We start from the raw sequence: 22,337 nt of genomic DNA on the forward strand, positions 1-22,337 counted from the left end.
CATAGGCAGTCAACAGGCTTTTTATTGCTGATGACAACAAGCCACGATTCTCTGGGGCTTTCAGAAACATTTTAGTGTGCATAATGACTTGCCAAAGAAAACAAACAAATGCATTTTGCAGGATAACAGATCAGCCTCGGTAAAAAATACCTCTATACTTACTGCCTTGTCCTGTGCATCTAGAGCAGCTGGTGCCACTTAATATTTTCCATCTTATCTGGGCTTATCCTGTATCTGCCAATATTACTTAATCCCCACCAAAAGAAAACACAATACGAGACTGGATAATCTCCTGGTTCATAATGTAAGTATTCTGCATCAAGAACTCATCTACATCAACCGAACAGATGTCAAGTCAGTCTAATTTGTTTCTAACAAGGAGCTTCATGAGTTACAGCTCTACCAAAGTCTGCTTACTAGCAGCTACATACTCCCAGTTTGACTGCATGCTCAAATGAAGCTCCTCCTACAGCTGAAACACTTTAAATGCATCTTACCCAACTGGATTCTGTAAAGCCTAGCAGCTCACATATGTACAGTGATACTTTCCCCTTAAGTGGTAACTTTGATAGGGTCTCTCTGTTCTGTTCAACAGTCAGTTTTCCGAAAACTTGTTTACCTGTGTAAATTTTGGTTAAAAGCAAACACTGGAGACAGACACACTTTGTGACGGCATGAAACCAATTTCCCTAAGGCAACAGGCAAAAAAACCTCTAAAGAGGATCATAGCAGTTATCACTCTTTCTGTGGTGTCTACCTGCCCAGACAGCTGGAAAGGTCTTCCAAAATTCTATTGATCTTTCTCCAAACTAAATTCATTATTTGTCACACTGTACTCATGGTCATGGAGAGAACTGATTCCTTTCCTCATCGTAACTACTCTTCTTTTAAAGATAAGACAAGCACAGAAGCATAGATTCATGGAATAGTTTAGGGGCCTTTAATGGTGATCTAGTTCCAACTCTCCATCATCTTCAACTACACCAGCTTGCTTAGAGCCCCATCCAATGTAACCCTGAATGCTTTCAGGACTGAAGCATCCAGCATGACTCTGGGCAACCTGTGCCAGTGTTTCATCACCCTTACTGCAAAAAACTTCTTCCTTATATCTAATCTAAATCAACCCTCTTTGATTTTCAGATCATTATTCTTTGTCCTATTGCAATGATGTATGTTCCTTTTCAATCTTCTCTTTATTGCACTGAACATACTCAGGGTCTGAGCCTCCTTATATTACTTGCTTTACAAGCTTCTTCTGGCTCCGTTGCTCTTCTCTGTAGCATCTTTCAAGATGAGTAGATTTGGTGTCCTAATCTATATACAGTATTCGAATAGATTCCCTCAGAGCAGCTAATGCAATGGGGAAAAGATGTAAAAATGTTATACAGTATTCCTTTTGATACCAGACTTGAATTTGCTTTGTTCTGCCTCATTGCACAGAGAGAGAATCCCACTTCTTTCCCTGAAGAGTCACTAAATCTTTCTCTGCAAATATGCCCCTCAGACAGCATGTTCTTATTGCATATTTCCACAGCCAGTGCACATCCACTTGGCTTTATGGAGTTTCATAGTTTACAGTCATAATTCACTGAGCAACTGTTACACAGGCAAACACTTGAATTTACTCTGGAACATCCTTCCTTTATATTACCAACTGATTATAGTAAAAGCTCTTTATTAATGACTATATGAAGTGATATAAATTTCACAGGCTCACAAGATCTGGTTCACACTCCTCTGGTGACTGCTCCATATTAAGGATAGCAATTACTGTCTAGACAAATGGACATTCAAGTCCACTTCCTTACACAAATTAATTGCTGTTTTTTAGAAAACACCAGTCTGAAAGTGATTCCACCTTATGAGCAAAGCAATCAAATCAAACAGAACCCTCTGTTCTGTTCAATAGTTCTGTCCTTTTCAAGGAAGTCTCTCACAAAGCCAAGGTTTGGATTATGTCTTCCCAATCTCACTAGGATAAAAGCAAAGGGTTTGATTAAATATTAATATAGGTTAGTGTTCATCTATTGAAGATGTATGGACTAAAGCACACACTTGGAATATTTAGCTAAAACAGGGTACTTGTGAGGAACTGAGCCACTCACATGATCTCAGTGTTTTACTGGTCTAGATCCACAGTTTCCCATGTAACTAGCAAAGTGAACTACTCTATGTCTGTCCCACACAGAAGGCACAAAAGTTGTAGAAAGAGAGCTTTGATCGGTTTATCCTTTGCTAAATCTAAAGCATAACAAATCTAGGAAAACAGTCAAAAAGCTGTACAGGTACAAATTCTGCTTCCTGTTAGTCATGAATTAGAAATCACATCTGGGTGTGAAAGCAACATCATTTCTACATTCTGTTCTGGGTGCATTAGTTCTCATCTTGAGTGAGCTTTCTAAGTGAATCGCCCCTAGGACTTCAGTTCACAGTCGTATCACAATCTCTGGGCACACACACTCACCAAAATATTAGTTGTGCTCCATGTATGCATCTCCTGCACTGCAGCTGCTAAAATATGTTCAGCTCATCAAATCAGACTAGAGCTAGTCAAAACCATGTCACTGAGTGTGATGCACAGTGTGGACATCATACCCTCAAGAGACACACCCTTTGTGCTACATAACTTATCAAAAAAGACACAGTACACTTCTAGAGACAGAATAATGAACTGGATGGTCTTTTCACACATTAGGTTCTTATGATCTGCCAGTTCCTTACCATATGTGTCTTATTTAAGGGCAATTAACAATAGAAGACCATTCTAAGTCTGTCTTGTTAAAATATTTTTAAATTAAGCAAATGGTAAGAGATAGAAATAAATTAAAAATAAATAAATTAACACGAGTTGGGCAGTTTTGACTTAGAATGCAGACACTATTCTTACTCACATGTATTGTAGGTTCACATTTTTCACAAATGCATGACGGGACACGAATCTTAGGCCTGAATCCACCACAGTCCTAGGAAAATAAATAAAGCTGCTAAAATGTTTAAATTAAAATATCATGGAAAGTGTAATGAAAATAACTATTAAAATAGGAGTTTGGATGAAATCTCTATGAGGCTGAGCTGCAAGATTTACAGCTTTCCTCAGTAAAACACAAAGTTAGGCATACATTTTTAAGGTCTCTACATGCTTCTATAAAATAAATAAAGAAAAAATAGTTGTATAAAATGTATCTCATACTCACAGATTTTTAAGTCCAACATAAAATCCAACCTCATTGTCATTGATACTTTCCAAATTTGGCTGGTTTGCGATGTAACTGTTGAAAAAGCAAAACAGAAAGAAGTATGTAAGTGGATCCTTCCTTGACTTTCTGACTGTTCGGAAATCATGCAGTGATGTATGATTGCTGACCTGCTGTAATTAGTTCTAAGTCCTAATTAGACCAGCTGCAAAGCAAAAGGGCTACTTAAAATCTTCCTCATCATTTAAATGGTACTTTGTGGGACGGGGGAGCTGCTCATTTTTACACAGGGGAAATGAAGAAAGCAAGTCATCCTGAAGGCCTAATAAAGCTACAATACAATGCCACCATTCTCCAAGACACATGTCCTTAGCCTATGGATTTAACAACAGTGAGGGCAAGTTTAAAGGTAGTACTGGAGTTATCCCCACTTAGGAGAAACAATCATACTTCCCTAGTCTTTTCCCTCATGTTGTTAACTTAATCACCTCTTTACACTTATTTTTTCCCTGACACAAAGTAATTTCAGTTCTTTTTAAAAGATGTGGCAATAGGAAAATTGAGAAAGGAGAGGTTGTACTTCATGATGTTAGACACACAAGCAAAAATTAAGAGACGAGAAACTGCTGTATTAGACTAAAGTACTGAGTCCACTCTCATATCCTTAATATCTGCCTAAAAGGATGAGGGCACGCAAGCCAGTCCTTTGTATTATGACCATGTGAGATCTATGAATATCCAGTGACATCCCACAGACTGGAAATTAAGATGCTCACAGCAAATGTATCATTACTTCTTCTACAAAAAGAAAAAGTTTCACAGGGGAAATCACACAGTCCAGGAAGAAGAAACCAGTGGAAACTGCAATTTTTCAGACATTATGGGCAGAAAAGTATGCCTGATTTACGAGATGCCTTGCTAAAGAGTCCATACATTTCAAAATATTAGCCCAGTCCCAGAAAAACTTAAAGAGAGATTGACATCTTGGGCTTTCATATGCATCTCAAACCAACCAAAGATGCAGGTTCTCCTAAAATGAATGAGTCTTTCTTTGTTAGAAGAGAACTTTTCTTCATTCAAAACATTTTCTGGAATTTATTTAAAGGGAATACTGGTGAATTAGTAAGAAGGTATATTGCTCTTCCAAAGGCAATCCATGCACTTGAGCTGGTACATGGATTGCCTTGTTAAGAGAAATTCACTGTGTTTCTAAATCCCAACAGAAGCCTGAGAATCCCATAAGTTGGGCTGGGCTCTCCTCCAAAGCTGCAGTTCTGACTTGGGCTATGCTCTCACCATGCACCAGGAAAAGTAAAAAGTTTCCCCTAATGGCATCCATTGTCCTGTGGGAAAAAGAAGGGCAGTAAAAAGAATGCATGATGCTAGATGGAACACATTAGTACAGCATCATATGACATCGACTGCTCTGCAAGACTTTTCAGAATAAGATTAACAAAGTGTACCCATTAGAAGATGGGTCCTTTGTTTTTTGTGTTTCCTTTCCTGAATTTTTAAGACAGAGTAATTTAATTGCTCAATATATACGAATCTACTTTGTTTGGTTGGGGGTTTTTTGTGGGTTGGTAAGTTTACGCATTTTGCCAAGTAATAGTGATGAAATGGTATATCAACATCTAATAATTCCTTCATCTAAGAATCCTGCAAGTCAATGAACATACTTCCTTTAAACATGCCCTGAAGAACTCATTTTTGAGTTAAATATCATCCATCTTCTCTGCCACTTGGACTATATAATGCTAAAATAAAGTTATGCAAGAGCTTTCAAAGGTACCTTCCTCATCCTGTGCTCAGTTATCAAACAACAGTAATCCTGTCAAGATTAAATCGAGATAGGGAAATCACATAAGAGCAGATATTGAGGAAAATGGACAGTGAAACACAAAGTGTGAAGAGTTTCATATTTAAAGAAAAGAAACAGAATAACCAGTTGCACTAGCTAAGAATCAGGCTATCAAAAAAAAAAAAAAAAAAAAAAACCAAAAAACAAAAAAAAAACCACCAAAACCCCAAACCTGACAAATACTGCCAAAACGCAGGTCCATCACTTAAACACATGTCCATCACTTAAACACACATATCACCAATCCAAATCTGATACTGTAATTTTAATCACATAAATATTTAACCAGAACCACTCACTACAAGAAACTCCAGAACTTGACATAACTTACAATGTTGCACAAAAATTTGCTAGTGTATTACATCCTTTGTTAAGCCTCAGTGTAAAATAGTTCAGCTCTGCTAAAGCCAATGATGCTTCACAATTTACATCAGACACAAATTTTAGTATGAGCACACAATCTGTATAAAAAGATTGGTATTGGTCCATCAGGGACCAAACAAATTATATTTGGGAAGTAGTAGTATGAGTTTGTGGTGTCTTCTTTCCTTCTCTTATTGCATCTCTTAGAAGAAAACCTAGGTGGGGGAGAGCAAGGCATTCTTTACTTTGAGCTGGTACTGGTTTCTCTAAGATAAATGATTTATAATTCCAGTTTCTAGCTGAAAGAACCAAAAGAAACCATCACTTTTCCACAACCATACTGGCTGGGACCCAGAAGAACTTTTGTCCAAGTGCAACTAATTCAATAACTCCTCAGCAATACACTTGCAAAAGCACTCTCAGTACAGATCACAACAGTAAAGAAAAATTCACTTGGAAATCCGTGAAGAAAGAGTGGACAGACATAATTTACCACAAGCAGGTCACATCCTCTTACACTTCCCTATTCACTTAACAAGTCTGTTTCAAGCTAAACCTTTGCAGCTATGTCACAGCAGTGAGAAAGAAAAAAGTAGAATGATGTAGTTGTACCCTATAAGAGAAATTGCTCTTCTGTTTAATTTAGAGGGAGATCTGAAATAAAACCTCTCCCTTACTGAAGTCTATTTTTACCTTCTTCACAACGACTTTACCTTAATGTTACTTATCATCAAACATTAATACTCTAAAAGCTTTGACTTGGAGTGGGCGACACGGAGAAATGTAATTTGCCTGCCTGCCTGCCCTTAAGAATATCAACCCTATTCTTTAACGGAACATTTTTACTGTAGCACAAGAGAAAAACATACTGACTCACAGCTGGCTGAAGTCACGTGAAGAGCTTGGAAGCTCCCACTGCACACCACAGCACTGTTGCACTGCCAGAACCTGGCTGGATAGCACCAGACAGACCACATATATCAGTTCACAAATACTGGCTGCCACGTCTAAATCAAGCCCTTAGCTGCTTACAAAGCTATTTGCTTGATTATACTGTAGCATTCTGCATCTCCTTCAATGAGTAATCAGTAAACAACAATTGTCTTCAGACCCTTAATTTAATCTTACCATTGTCAACTACTGAATAATTCTAATGAAGGGATTCAGAGTCACACACCTAGGTTGCACATTGCAACCTACAACAGCATGTTCGTCTCACCACACTTCAGCAGCTACTGAATAATGTCACACACTCACAGTTCACCACTGTCACAACATTTTGGAAACAATAATTTAAAATCCTTATATATAAGAGTAAACTCCTCCAAGTAAGATTTCCTTTGAGAGATGGTGGTCTTCGCTTATGCTCATTATAAAAATTAAAAATACAGATTATGTTTCACATCAGTGAAGCAACTTCTGAACTGCAAAAGCATGAAGAGAAAGTGGGTTCTGGTGTTTAAAGCCCTCTAGATTATTTAATGTTCCTTAGTAATTTCAAAAATGGATTCCATGCCAACTTTCAAATCTTTTCCTTAACCTGAATATAAAAGGCCAGCAGAAATATGCTTTCCTAACTTACTTACTCTGTTTCCTCCTGCTTAATGTATGTTAAGGTATACTACTCCATCTGGAGCTATAAGGACATGTTGGAAAAAAACTAGCACATGCTAGGCTTAACAACATAGATGCAAGCAAATAACACTGTAGTGCAGCTCCAGAAGTATTTCTGTTGCCAAAAAACTCCCTTTATGGGAAACATATTTTCTTAACATTCCAAAAAATAAAACAATTATATGTCTAGCTCTAGTTAATACAAAAAAAGATTTTAAAGTTAATAAACACTCACTGGTGAAATGAACTGAACTCTGAACTATAGAAAAACTTTATATTCCAAGTTGTTTTTTTCACTAAGTCTTTAGGGGACAAAGGCAGCACACTTCAGACATTGAACTGTCAGTAGATTAATTACCATTTAATGACAGGTCACATATGTCCCTAGTCTAGACTACTGTGAGAGCTGTATGTTAATACTGAGAATTAAACATTGCAATCTTCCCTGGTGCCATATCTACTTACAAATTCAAATGTAATACCAAGTTCTTTAAAAGGTGGGCTAAAACTCAGAGGCATTTTCAACAAATGCAGACTGATTCATTATTACACATTAAGATCACATAAAATTTGTAAACTTGATACAATACTTAATGAAACCTGGCATATTGAACGGGGTTACATTTGTAGCCCCTCTGAAACCAAGTTTAAAATAATGCTGAAGTGCCACAAACTCTCAATGGAAAATGAAGCACAGAGCTACACAAGTTGCATATCAGGAATGTAAAGTTTCAGACAGATGTAGGCATCAATCCTATAATCTCTGCACAATCAAGAAATCTTCCTGCATAGGACTAACCTTCCTCTGGGAAGGAAATGCCTAACAAGCAATGAATGTGATACAGACACCCAAATCCAGCAAATATTCTACAAATACACAAGCTTACTCCAATTATTTTATTCTATTTTGCTTCCTCCATCTGGTACCATAAGTACGAGATTTAATGAGGAAAATTTTCAGGAAACAGAAACTCTACTGCTAGAGGAGCATGCCATATAACTCAGGAAAGATGCAGTGCGTCAAGACTATCCACGGTGGACCTACATAACATTCAGAAATTGTACCAGTGCTTGACTCCTCCTTTGGCTGCCCAGTGTCTCCTGACAAATTCTGAGCAAGTGCTGCAGTGGTTTTTAGAGTTTTTTTCCTTGTTTTGTTTTGGTTTTTTGTTTGTTTGTTTTAAACCATGAATCACCCTGAGTTTCAAAGAGTGAAAAACTGGTTGCCACTATCACAGGTTCCCTAAGGCTTTTTCCTCACATTTAGAGTATTTAACCACAAGTCACAGAAGAGTTCAGGAAATAGCTCTCCACGTGCCAGTACAGCAGCTCTGGAGACAACATAATTATCTCTGGGATCTTTCTTTACAGACACAGGCAGGCACATTTTTTCAGCAAATCCTGCACTACACACATCCCATACTCAGGTCATGCATTGTTCAGGACAAACTGGAACTCAACATCTCACAGGCCGTGTCAGAGATCAGTTAATTTCAAGAATTCCCTGTTCTTGATGTGTGGCTGTGTCAACTGCCAGGAGGCAACAGGGCCCAGACATTCTGTGCCACAACAGTATACTATTATCCAATTAGTAGCACATAGCTGCCACTGCAAATTGATTCTCCAAAGCCATCATCTTGAACAATTAGTGCCAACCCACCAGTTTAAAGCAGAAGAAAGCAGGAATTCAGTGGAGATACCAATCTTGTTTTGGCACTCCAGGAGCAAATCTGTGCTCTTGCTAATGACTACAACTGCCTGGAAAATGGTAAGTCCATGACTGGAAAATGGGAAGTTTACAGCCAACCTCAGCTGCCGCTTCACAGCATGAAGGCAAAAGTAAAAATAAATGAATATGCCTGGAATGCAAAGTTTAAAGAAAGTTACTGTAAGACAGGGAAAATGAAACATCATATACCCTTGGTCTTAAGTTTTCAGTTTCACTTCAAGGTGATTGCTTTATTCTCTTCAGAGAGCAGACTACCAAATCAAGCAAACTCTCAAGACATTTCATGCAGCTTTCAGATTTAAGATTTATGCTCTTGACAAGCTCCATCTTCAGAATTACTTTCCCCCAAATGCATGCAGAGCTTATTTAAGTATTTTCTCCATTTAGAGACCCCAAGTTTGTACATTTGATGTTGCATCAAGACATAAATTTTTGATGTTTTTCCAGGAATACATGACAGCTACAGACTTGTTTTTCCTTAGCAAAGATATTTTGGAAATGTTGATACTCCTTTTTATTGTCAGAAGACCAAACAATGACCTATTATTCTAAAAGATATATCCAAATCTCTGACCTTATACTTATCTTCAAAACACATTTTCATCCCCCGTGTATGAAATAATCTATGCAGATTGCTAGGATGAGGCTTAAACTCCCATACAGACCCTTTATAATACATATGCTAAAAATCACACAGTAAATTAACACACAAAAGGAAAGTAGTGAAGGTGGCTTTCCATTGTTTCTCAACAGAAAGCAGCCATAAGACTAATCTTTATTATTGTTGTTGTCAATGATGCTATTATTTCCTTGTAAGGATGAAAGAACATCTCAAAGGAATGAATAAATACAAATATAAGTGACACTTCTTTCTCCTGCAGAACCACCTAGTTTTTAAAAAGTAGTAATGCAAATACTCTCTTTTCAGCACTTGCATACATGATCTCTATAGCTGTCACTGGCCTTGATGCAAATGAAAATGGAAAAACATCCAATCCACAAGAGCACAGTAAGATTTCAGACAGCCATTCCTTACATGCATCTTTTTAAGTCCCTCAGTGAATTAAAACATTAAAGCTTCTTGGTTGCTGTCAAAACCTTGGAATTCTCTTTCTTTTAGGTGCCCATACTCAGTGACTTTCTGGAAGAGATGTCTTAGGCAGCTGCACATCCTTTGGAATTAGATAGTACTTCTGATAAATAGCAGTATTCCCCACAACAGTTTTTTCCTGTCTCTGGGTTCTGACATATTCAGTATTCCTTGACTCTTTCAGTCAACATAAGACATTCCTTCCAAAATCTCCTTTAAAGTCAGTCTTCTCCCACATATACAATTCCCACTGTTTGACATTAATATTTGGCTTTATTCAGTTTAAAATTACTGGCTATTAGAATATCAAATACTCCAATCAGTCTGCTCTGGATCATTGGATCATCAAGACAGATATCTGCAACTGCTGCCCTGTTTAATGTCTCATTCACTGCATGCAGTGCACTTCATGCCAGACACAGATCAAAAGGCAGTACTTCCAAAGGATGGAGCGAAAATTAAAGCCCTCTATCCAGGAAAATCCATCTATATCTTGTTAATACATTACATTTGCTGAACAATTTGACTCCTGACATCTCAAAACATAGTCTCTTTTCCATTAGCCAGCAAAAAGTTTTTCTTCTGTTTTTATTTAAGTCCTGAGAGCCTACATGTGATCATAACCTCTACCTCTTTTCCGTGTAATTATTACATAGAGAACCCAACAAGTAGATGTTTTCCCACTCTGCAGATGATACCATCTGCTGCTATGGCTCACAACTGGTTTCCTAGACTCCCTTCCAAGACCTGTGAAACATCCTCTGCAGCCCTAATCACAGATCTGTGTCTTCTCCAAGACATTCTTGTCTACTGATGTTGTCTATTAATGAAAAACATACATGAATAGAACTTCGCATTATGTTACTGAAGCATTCCAAAAGGGTTATGGGTTGTCCTTTTCCACGTTTACTTCATGCTGTCTAGGACCAGGAGAGGTTGCCACTTTCAATATGATGACACCAATCTTACTGCTTAAATTTAGTCTATGCATTTTTCAGAGAACGTTTCAACATCATTTTTTGATGCATCCTCCAGATGCACCTTTCAGATGCATTCTTCACTGTTTCACATTTCCGTGCTCTTCACAGTTTCCTATTTCACTTTAGCACATTTATTTACATTATAGTATAGTCCACTTTTCATTGTAGCTGGCCAAGCTTTTGAATTCACAGCTTCTTCTATTAGCATTATTCCACTTGAGGAATCCTGTTCCTCATTTAATATAAGTAGTTTCTTACTTGCACTGCATATATTAGCATAATGATGTGTTTATTATGCACAATTTTCAGAATCCAGAATATTTCTAATACTTGTGCTGACTGCCACATTGCTGCTACTGTTTCCTTTCCTCATTCCTGTAATAGGCCAGTTTGATTTTGAGCAAATTCTCTGTCACAATGGTACACCCAGACAACCATCCTGTGACTTTGAGTTTTCTTTTAGTATTTCTGTTTGTTCTGCTATGTGATATATGCAATGCTCCTTCTAGACTGTGATCAGCTTGTACTCATAAAGCCTGTTCATGGCTGTTATTTGTTGTTATACTTTTGAAGTAAGGAAAATACACTATTTCGTAAGCATTTATTTTAATTATATATTACGTATTATGTATTACATATTACACATTATAGTTTCAAACCTTAAATCACCTGAGGGAATGGCCTGAAGCTGTGTCAGGGCAGGTTTAGGTTGGATATTAGGAAAGGATTTTTCACCCAGAGGTTGGTTGGGTGCTGGAACAGGCTCCCCAGTGAAATGGTCACAGCTCCAGCCTGATGGAGTTCAAGAAGCATTTGGACAATGCTCTCAGGCACAGGGTGTGACTCTTGGGGATGGTGCTCTGTGCAGGGCCAGGAGCTGGACTCAGTGATCATTGAGGGTCCCTTCCAACTCAGCATATTCTGTGACTCTGTAATATGTGCACAACAGAGTCTTAAAAAGATGCTTACTTACTACTTTCAAGTTCTAAACTTAAAACTCTTCAAACATATGCTTATACACATGACATAGTTAGACCCACAGAGTCAACAAAACTGCTCCCAGCTGGAGGGTACAGTACATAAGTTTACCAGGTCACTGTATGCATAATGTGTTCCAAAACCTCTTTCTAAAAATTAGAAGAGGCAAGACTGGAGAGGAGAATAGGAGATTAATAGGCAGTAGATTATTCACCTACCTAGTGAGCGAGGAAGAGGGAAAAAAAAAAAAAAAAGATATCTTTTTATGAGGTTGCAAACTACACATTTGGAGGAAATGCTGTAAATAATGCTCCAGTGGCATCTGGGGCACCAGATTCAATTTCTCCATTTCCCTAAGGAAACATGATTCCAGTCTCTCAGAAGATACCATATTTACAAAGCCATCTGAAAGAGAGCAATCTCCACCTTACCTGTTTGTGCTGTTCTCATTTTGGCTGTAATTTAACACTCAGTGAAGCAGGAGCAGGACTCAGCTGCCGCACTACACGAATAAGCATCACAGCTCCTTAGCTAAACAGACTGTCCTGCTCTTTGACCCAAAAGCACATTTGAATGTTCTATGCCAAAGAAGGCAACTCAGACAGGGAGAACCAAGGCAAGCCCACATCTGTGCACCATACAGGACCAGCAGTTAAGATGCTCACATGGTTCAGACCTTGGTTCAGACTTCAGACCTATGCTCTGCTTCTAGCAGAGCAGCTCTTCACATGCCTGCTGAAATGGTTCACCTAGGACCACAAAATCAGTTTATCCCTCACTATATCCCAGCTTGCTAAAAGGAAGGTCTTGCTCTTGTCCCTCACCCCAGTGAACGAAGTCCCCAGTATTTTCTTAATAGTCAGTGGGGATGGAAGGGGATAACTGCATGGGGTAAAATGCAGTGAGAACTTAATTTAGCCTACTGAATCACTTCCTGGAAGAAGCATATTCTCCGTTGAGAGTGGCCCATTGAGTTAAGTGCCTTAGCTACACGGGTAGTAGGGAGTTGCCAGATTTTAATGCTGAGGCCTGAGACAGTCCCAGACATGATTAGTAGGTCCAGTGCACGACATCCAGAGCACATGTTGTGGGAAGGTCTTCCAGTCCATGCCCAGTAAGTCTGACATGCCCAGTATGTGCACATGATTTATCCGCATATGCTTGCCGTGCCTGTCTGGCATTCAGAAAACCAGACGGTTGTTGCAAAAGAATGGGAAGTCACACCCTATATGCTCTTCACATGAATCTTATTGCGCAATGTGGGGTAGCCATGCTCCACAAGATACCTGCTGAACACAGCCTTACTTAGTTTTACAGGCATGGTTAGGAAATTAAAAAGGTAAAACTAATTTCATTTACATCTAAAACTGAAAGATTTCTTTTGGCTCACCTGTCAAACCAAGAAGAAAAAGACGTAACTTTCCCAGCCTCAACCACAGATCTCTGGACAGATCCTTTCATAAGAAGCTCAGAAGTGTTACCATTTCACCATTGTCTGTTTCAGCAATAGATTGACTTTGATTAATTCATTGCCTTCCTTTTATTTATACATTAAACAACTGTATACAAAGAACCATATATCCTCTACGAATATATAGCAGGAGCTGCAACTTATTTTTTGCACAAGGAGGTTCATTCTAAAGCAAAATTATCTAAAATGTTGTAAAACACTCCTGCCTGAAATACTCAATCTTAGCTTCCCCTTACCTCAACATATTTAATATTCGTACAGAATAAAAACACATGAAAGGCAAAAACCTGCAAGTCAAAAACTCATCAAGTAATCAAGCAACAAGCCCCATTACTTCCAAACTTTAAAAAGGCAGGAAAATGCCTGAATGAAGGTTCCTTTCATCCTTCACATACATACTCTAAACTATGCTGTTGAAACACTAACTCTATTTATTTTTGTCACTGACTTTACATAGGCCAGAATCCCAGCCTCAGCTTCCCCCTGAAATAAAAAGCATCTAACTACCTTGCAAAATCAGGACTAGCTCGCTTTAGCAAAGTTAAGTTCAAGTTACACATCAACTCGAAGATTACAATCTCTCAAAGTGCCTCTGAAAATACCTTGGACACCTTTGGCCTGCTTCCTTCCATTTTATCTTACTGCTGAAGAAAAAAAAAAAAAAATCTCATTACTTCAGGCCTTATCTAGGAAAAAAAGAATATTGACCTGAAACTTGATCTCCAAGAATTTATCCAAATTTATCCTAACAATGAAAACTCAACACAGAAACATACATAGCTGAATTGATATTAAAAATATTTAAGTTCCAGCTATAGCCTCTGCCATGATCAACACTCAGTGCAGGTAATTTTCTTAGAAGAAAGTAATGAGAAAATAAATCTGAACTTCCATGGTGTGGCTCCTTTCCAGTAGGCCCACTACAATTGTGCAATATGATCATGAGATGATTGTGGAGTGCAGCATTTGCATGAAGGAAGCAGGGCCACAAGTGAGACTGAAATCTCACTTGGAGAGATAACTTTAGCCTCTTCAAGGATCTTCTTGGACGAATCCCATGGGAACAGGCCCTGCAGAGAATAGGGGTTCAAGAGAGCTGATCAATAAATATTCAAGCATCACCTCCGCCAGGCTCAAAACCAGTACATCCTGATGAGTAAGAAATGGAGCAAAGAGGGCAAGAGAGCTGCATGGATGAGCAAAAAACTTCTGTCAAAAGTGAGGCACAAGCAGGAGATACACAGGAAGTGAAAGCAGCAACAGGACACTTGGAACAAATCAAAAGATACTGTCCTGATGGGATGCATTCATAAAGAGCTGAGGAGAAGCTGGCAGAAACCATAGTGGGGCTGCTTGCAGTTGTCTTGGAACAGTCATGGAGATGAAGAGAGGTGTCTGAGGACTGGAAGGAAGTAAATGTCACCTCAGTCTTCAAAATGGGCAAGAAGGAAGACCCAGAGAACAACTGGCCAGCCAGCTCCACCTTGATCCTTGGAAAGTGCCTCATTCTGGAGGCCATCTTTATCCACATGGATGCCAAGAAGGTTATCAGAATTAGATATCATGGATTCAGCAAAGGGGAATCGTGCTTGACCAACATGATTGCCTTCCCTGATGGGACAACTACCTGGATGGATGAGGGCTATTGTCTGCCTTGACTCCAGCAGGGCTTTAGATCCTGTCTTACATGATATCCCCATAGGCAAGTCTAGGAGGCATGAACTAAATGAGTGCACTAAGTGAGCTGGATTGAGAACTGGCTGAATGGCAGATCCCAAGGAGTTGCAAACAGTGCACAAGTTCTAGCTGGAGGCTTATCACAAGTAGTGTCCCCCAAGCGAGGGACACTGGGCCCAGTGTTGTTTCATTTGTTCAGCAGTGATTTGAACAAAGAGACAGAGGCCTCCTCAGCAGGTCATGATGACACAAAGCTGGGAGCAGTAGCCAATACCCAGAGTGCAGCCTTGACAGGATGGAAAGATGGGCAGAAAAGAACGGTCTGAAATTCAACAAAGGGAAAAGCAGGTTCCTGCACTGCAGAGGAAAAACCCCAAGCACCAGCACAGGCTGGGGGCTGACCTGGAAAGCAGCTCTCTGGAGAAGGACCTGAGGTTTCTGGTGGACAACAAGCTCTCCAGGAGCCAGCAGTGTGCCCTGGGGACCAAGAAGGCCAATGGTGTCCTGGGGTGCATTGGGAAGAGCATTGCCAGCAGCATAAGGGGGGTGATCCTGTCCTTCTACCCAGCCCTGGTGAGGCACTGTGTCCAGTTCTGGCTCCTCAGGACAGGAGTGGCATGGACCTGCTGGGAGAGACCAGCAGAGGACTATGAAGATGATTAAGGGCCTGGAGCATCTTCTATACGTGGAAAGGTGGAAGAAGCTGGGCTGCTCTGCCTTGAGAAGAGATCACTCAGAGGTGATCTTGCCAATGTATGGAAGTATCTGAAAGAACAATGTCAACGGGACAGAACTAGGCTGTCCTTGGTGGTGCTGAGCAATAGGACAAAGGTAGTGGGCAGAAACTGACGCACAGCAAGTTCCACCCAAACGTGAGGAAGAACTTCTTTACTGCGCAGGTGACCCAGCATTGGAACAGATTGCCCAGAGAGCTTGTGGAACCTCCCTCACTGGAGATATTCTAGAACCATCTGGATACAATGCTGTGCCATGTGCTCTAGTAGGCCCTTCTTGAGCAGGGAGATTGGACCAGATGATCCCACCAGTGGTCCCTTTCAAACTGACCCATTCTGTGATCTTGTGATACTGTAATATTACAATTAATAGTAGCTTTGTAAAAACACAGAAACTCCCTATGCCCATTTCAGGGCAGGCAGTAGTTTGGTTTGCCTTTTGCAGTTTCTGAAAATAAAGATTCACAATCAACCAGGAATTAAGATGCATCCCAATTATATATGATCATATATAATTTAACAGCAATGATGTACTACATACGTCTGGATGAAGAGATCTTCACAAACATAACAGCATCCTGTAAAAAAGCATATTCACAATTCAAGCAGTAGAAGGTTTCAAACCTCTATGGATTTATCTCTCCATTTGAAATGCATGTAAATTAGTGAATTTATACAATCTGCTTTGCTTTTTAAAGGGCAGTTTTTAAAGAGCAGTTTTTCAGAGGTAACAAGCTAAATATACATCTGACATCAACAACACATTGAAGCAGTTTTAGAATTCTTTGCTCCATTACCTCCTACATTTTTCCTGCTCAGGCAAGGATATCTGGATGACCACCTTAAGGGCCATACTCCTAGACACTTGGGTAGAGAGAGATGACAAACACGGGAGAAAGAATTGCAATCAAAAAAAAAAAAAAAGGGAGATAGGGGATCCCTCTTTACTTAAAAATGAAAACCAAAATGGAGAAATCAGGTCCATGTTCAGTTATGTAAATTTTTTTGCTCTACAGTGATTAGGGATCCAGAATATTGCTAAGCTACTTTCTCTGTTACACTTGTCAGCATAAAAATAATGGAGAAAAAATAGAACCTGAGGAATCTGGAAAATGCCATGCTAAAGATATCACAGGCTGCACTGCCAAGCCCTATTTTCTCATCAGTATGGAAAAAAAATCGAAGTTTCTTGAAAGCAAGGTGTTCATGAACAAATCTTTCTTTTCAGTATAGACATCCCAAACCTTTTTCAAAATTCTTGAGTGACCAAAGATATTGAGGGAGAGACAGTGCTCCTGCCACCCTGCCCTACACTAATTGCCTTCTGAAGGATGATGCTCTCTCCCAGCCTCATGAGATGTTTTGTCTCTGCCTGATTGAGACAGCTTCAGTGGAAACCCTCAGGAGCCCCATCAGACCTCACAAACCAGAAGGGCAATGTCTAGAACAAGACATACAAAAGGTTCCTTGGGAGCAAAAAAAAAAAAACAAGTACAAAATTCAGTGCTTTGTGATCCTGGAGTATTTTTAGAGCCTAAAAATTACAAAACTGATTTCCACAGTGCTTACTTTAAACTCACCTTAACCAATTACCCAGATCTCTAAAGGAAGTAAAAAAAAAAAAAAAAAAAAAAAAAAAAGGACAAATTCCTAAATGAAGCTATTACGTCACCACTGTCCAAAATGCCTTTAATAATTTGTAGCCTGGTGTCTCATGTTTTATTATACAATTCCAAGTCACCAGAAATAACTTCACAATCCAGCCAAGTCATGCAATGATGCACAGCCAGAAGATGCTTTGAGGAGGAAGGGGCTAGAGGCTGAGGAGCCTTGTAGACAGTTTTATATGACATTAAATCTACAACAGTTTCAAAATCTATAATAAAAAAGACTCAAAATACCAACAGCTCTGAGCTTCAATGAATTTAAACATGCTCTTTTTTTTTAGCACAAGCTCACATGACTTGTTAAATAATTTACTCTATAAATTACTTATCCTGTCTTACTTATTAACAATTCTAGAGTGCTTTATATAACTGCATTAGAAATTTATTTTGTGGTTTTGAAATGTACGCAATACACAATCACCTCTCTTTTAATAGGCAAGAGCTTAAAAGTCACCTACTATTTTGTTGGCAAGCAGTTCTTCCTGAAAAACACCAATTAATTTCAAACCTCATTCACCTGAATAATCATAAGTATACATATTAATGACTTGATAGCAGAACTGTGAAGCTAGGCCAGGAATATACTTGTACTTCAAGATGTCACTTTTAAATCAAAGCCATTTGAATACTCATGTACACTGAGATACAAGAGCAATATATTTTCCTTAATGAAAAAATATTATACTAGTCCTTTTACAAGAAGTCCTGGCCACTCTAAAAATTTCTCATTTGCTATCCTATTAATATTTTTGCATGAGTGATCTTGACAAGGCCTACTTATTTGCCATTTTGTCTACAATGCATGGATTTTACAAAACTGATAAAGTAATTTTGCTTTTGTCACTTTTGCTCCTTGGCTTTTAATGCATCAGTGACTGATACCATTTATCCTAATGCAGAATCTCACTCTGGAGTTGAATTTTTCTCCAATAATACCAAAGTGACCAAACAATAATTACAAGTACAGTCTGTTATGATAAGCACCAGTACTTGCTTTCCAGATAAAGACCAACCCACACCATCATCTCAACCAACCGGGCAAATCTGAAATCTGTCACATTTACTGTAGTAGAACACTATGCAAAAACAGCCAGGAAGGGAAAGAGTGAGAGAGATGACTAAGAAAGCACCAGGCATAAATACTCTTATGCCCTCCCACACCAAGTTTCAGCAGCTGGCCTTCAAAGGGCTGATGCAGAAGTACCCTCTCCATAGATTTGGACGCTGGACCCAAGCAGAAATCAAGAAATAGCTGGACATGGATGAGATGGCTTATAAACTCTGAAGCACAATCCACCTGTGGACCAAAACAGTGAAGCACCCGAGTGTTAGGTGGTGGAGGCTGCCAGATACATGGTGCCTCATGTCTGTTATTCCTGGTGCACCATTCTATCGTCTTCCATTTCTTAAGCCAAGTGGAAAACTCTGGCTGCCCACTCATATCCTGCCTGCTCAGTGCCATCCATCTGGCCCACAGCCAATCCTGTGCACCACCATGGGTTTCACATACACACCCTGACCGTGCAGCTATCCCAGAGCTCCCAGTACCTGTGGCTGGGGTAAAGAACTGAACTCAGGACCCATGCCACGAGTGCCTGTGGGTGTTTTGCCTAGGACTGCAGGATGCCCTTCTGTCAAGACCAGGACATAACCAACAAGTGGAGGGTTGATTTAAACAGATACTCATGAAATATACCTGAATAAGTTCTTAAAATTAATTGTCTTATAGTTTTTACATGTTATTTATACCAAGGGAAATTCCACCAGAGATCAACAGAATGTATCTGCAGAGCACATAAAAGAAGAACCAGGCCTGAAGCTACACTGAAGCTAAGGGAAATGTAACACTCCAGTCTCTTAAACCTGTTTCTTAGGTAGAATTAAGCAAGACCTGTGGTGTTATAAACAGTTTGTCAATCTGTACCAACTGTATTAGAACTGCTTCTATATGTATTTAGTGTTTACTGAGCTCACACAATGAAATAATATGACAGCTACTGCAGTTCAATTTTTAATTTGTCTATAAACTAATTAAAGGGCCCCTTTGTTTTATGTTAAAAGCACACATGAAAATACCATCTTAAATACGTGCAACATCATCTCCTGAGAAATCCATGACTCAAAATTATTTTTAGATCACCAAACAAAACAATGTGCAATGTCACAGAATGATACAGTAAAAACCAAAAAGAACTGTAAAGAAAATCATGCTTTAAAAAACCCAAAAAAATTAAAGACAAAAGTATCAATGTAAAATGACTAGACATGTTTTAAGCTCATCATGGGAGAAAATATATTTACAGTATGTTTTCTGTTCTGGCCTTTCAAACCAAAGATTAAATTTGAGATGAAAATTGCTCTGTTACTTCTAAACAGAATGCACTGGATAAAAAGGCTACTAAAGCCTATAAAAATGATCACAGATGCATAGCTCAAAGTATTTTTTTTTTCTATTTAAGCAATCTACATAAACATCTGAATCAATAACATTTATAACTGTTATAAATGATCTGAGAAAGACCATTTCTTTTTCACAGGTCCTAAAAAGTCTCCCAAAGGTAGGCCATACATGAGTAGTAGAAATGAATGCCTCCAGCTTTTCCCCAAGCAAATGCAGGGAAATGCAGCAAATTGACCTCAATGAACTGCAGGAATGTAGCCCAAAGGCTAGAATTTAATCTAAACTCACACCGTATTTCACAGTACTTTTTTATTTCTTCTAAAAGACACTGAAAAACAGAAGAAGGATGGAGAACACAAATAGTGAGAAATCTGTATAAATTTAGGGCATATATGCTGGTGTCTTTTACATTAAATGTCACAGAAAACAATTCGAAAACAGGGGTAGGGAAATACAAACAAAACAGCTTGAGACAGTTTTTCCCAAGATATATCATCGACACATCCAGTATCCAAAATTTTTTGCTCTGCAAGAGGTTTTTTTAGGCAATGGATATGAATGCCATGGTGCTCTGAACTGCGAAACTATGCCGGATTTAACACAAAAAGCTGCAGAACTCCCTCATCAAATACTGTCTTCGAGGCCGAAGAGGATGGAAGCACCACATGGGAACGAGAGGAAAAAAAACTTTTTTCCTCACGCTTAATTGGGGTTCTCTGATTCCCTCCCAATTGCTGACAAGCAGCACCATATTCATTCCTCTGCAGTTTTTGTATTTTTTCCTTCCAGCCACCTCCACTGAGAAGGTCAAAGCAGGTTCGCATTCCTATGGTTAGGGTATGAAAGACAGTTTGCTGTCACTTTCTGGCACATCTCTTCCTTTACTTTTTTTTTTCCTTCTTCTTTTTTTTCTTTTTTTTTTTTATTTTTTAAATAAAAAATAGTAGAAATCTGGGGCGAAGGGCAAGCTGCCCACCAATACTCTCTGTTCGCAGCGATAAGCTGAGGGAACAAAAGTAAAAAAAAAAAAAAGAAAAGAAAGAAAGAAACAGAAAAAACCCTCCGTTGCATACCTGCTGCCGCCGCAGAGGTGCGGGCTGAGCGGTGCGCAACCCGCGGCAGCAGATGGGGCAATGATCGGAGGAGAAGCCCCAGCCCCGTCCCGCTCCCCGGCTGCCCTGTGGTCCCGCTGCAGCCGGCGCCGACCCCCCGCCCCGGTCCCCGCGACCTGCATCGCGAACAATTAGGATTCATCATCTAAACGGGCTGGCAGCGGTAGCTCTGGCAAGCCGCGTCCAAAAAAATATCACACGGGGCTTTTAGGCTTCCAGCCACCGCATCTGCCCGCGGAGCGAAAGCCTCTGGCGTGGGTCAGTTCTCCGCCGCCCCAGCCCGCAGTTTCCCCCGCCTGCTCCGGCCCGTCGCCCCGAGCCCGGCCCCGGGCCGTACTCACATTTCGGTAACATTGTCGCCCTCGGCACTCCTCTGCGGCACGGGGAAGGAGGCGATGCCCGGCGACGATCCCGTGCACCAGATCCGCCAGGAGCTGCACCCGCAGGACGCGGGGCAGCCCAGCGCACTCGGCCAGCAGCCCAGCACCAGGCAGCACAAGCCCCACAGCCGCGCCAGGCCGGGCCCCGGCCTCCGCCGCCAGGACACCATGCTCACTCCAGCACTGCCCCGACGGCCTCCTCCTGCTCCCGCCGCCGCCGCCGCCGCCGGGGCGCACGGCTGGAGGGTGCGCAGCCTTCCGCGCCGCGGGCGGGCACCCCGCGGCCGGGGCTCACATGGGCGCGCCGCAGCCGCAGCCACGGGCGCCCCGCGGCTCTGAGCGCCCCGGGCGCTGCGCGGGGCGGCGGGGGCCCGAGCTGGGCGCCGCGGCGACAGGGGCCAGCGGGGCCTCCGGCGCGGCGCGGCACCTGCCCTTAGCCCTGCGGGCGGACAGCGGTACCGCCTGCCCCCGCGGCTGCTGCCGATGATGCTGCAAAACGCGCGGGGCGGCGGGGGCAGGTGGCGGAGGCTGCGCTCCTGCCTGCGGGGGCTCGGGCGGCCGCTGCCCGCCGGAGGGACGGCGAGCGGGCGGCGAGGGAGGTGCAGCGAGCGGCGGCGGCGGGGCTCAGAGCTCCGCGCTCGCCCCTTTATGCACCGTCTCCTCCTCCCTCCCTCCAGCTGATAATAAAGCAGCTCCGGCTCCTGCTCCAGCCCAAGACGGGGAGCTGCCGGCAAAGTGACGTGGGGCTGACGCAGAGAGGGGCAGAAACTCCACAAAATAAGCCTGAAATAAAAATAAAAAAAAAAAAGACAAGGGAGGGAGGAGGGGGGAGCGGGGGAAAGGGAGGGTGCCGAAGAGCAGATACCAATAGGCAGCCTGCACTTGAGCTTTCAGCCTCGCGCGTACATGTATATGTACACACACACACATACTGATACAGGCGTACACGCGCCCCGCGGGATGGGCAGAGCGTCGCCGCCTGTGTGGACTGTGTGCCCCGCCGGGCGGACGGAGGCACCGTGCCGAGAGACACCTGGCATGACCGCGAGGAAGCTCGCTCGCCATCGGTGATAAACGGGGATGGTG

At 41.1% G+C, this 22,337-nt stretch overlaps 1 protein-coding gene across 6 annotated transcripts in view; it reads right to left on the reverse strand.

The window, feature by feature from the left end:
- NTRK2 (neurotrophic receptor tyrosine kinase 2) overlaps positions 1 to 21,479 on the reverse strand; it is a 196,123-nt gene extending 174,644 nt beyond the window's left edge. For 2 of the 6 annotated variants that reach the window (XM_018922996.3, XM_030237193.2), the window contains exons 1-3: positions 21,213 to 21,470; positions 3,195 to 3,269; positions 2,892 to 2,963 (exon numbers count right to left, since the gene is read on the reverse strand). In XM_018922996.3, the coding sequence (XP_018778541.1) occupies positions 2,892 to 2,963; positions 3,195 to 3,269; positions 21,213 to 21,421 (356 nt within the window). In that variant the 5' untranslated portion in view covers positions 21,422 to 21,470. Of the gene's footprint in view, positions 1 to 2,891; positions 2,964 to 3,194; positions 3,270 to 21,212 lie in introns of all 6 variants that reach the window. The other 4 variants (XM_030237198.2, XM_009097988.4, XM_030237196.2 and 1 more) reach the window with 4 other exon arrangements.
- Positions 21,480 to 22,337: the final 858 nt, after the last annotated feature.

The sequence above is a fragment of the Serinus canaria genome, chromosome Z (genome assembly GCF_022539315.1).
Source record: "Serinus canaria isolate serCan28SL12 chromosome Z, serCan2020, whole genome shotgun sequence".
Taxonomy (NCBI): Eukaryota; Metazoa; Chordata; class Aves; order Passeriformes; family Fringillidae; genus Serinus; species Serinus canaria.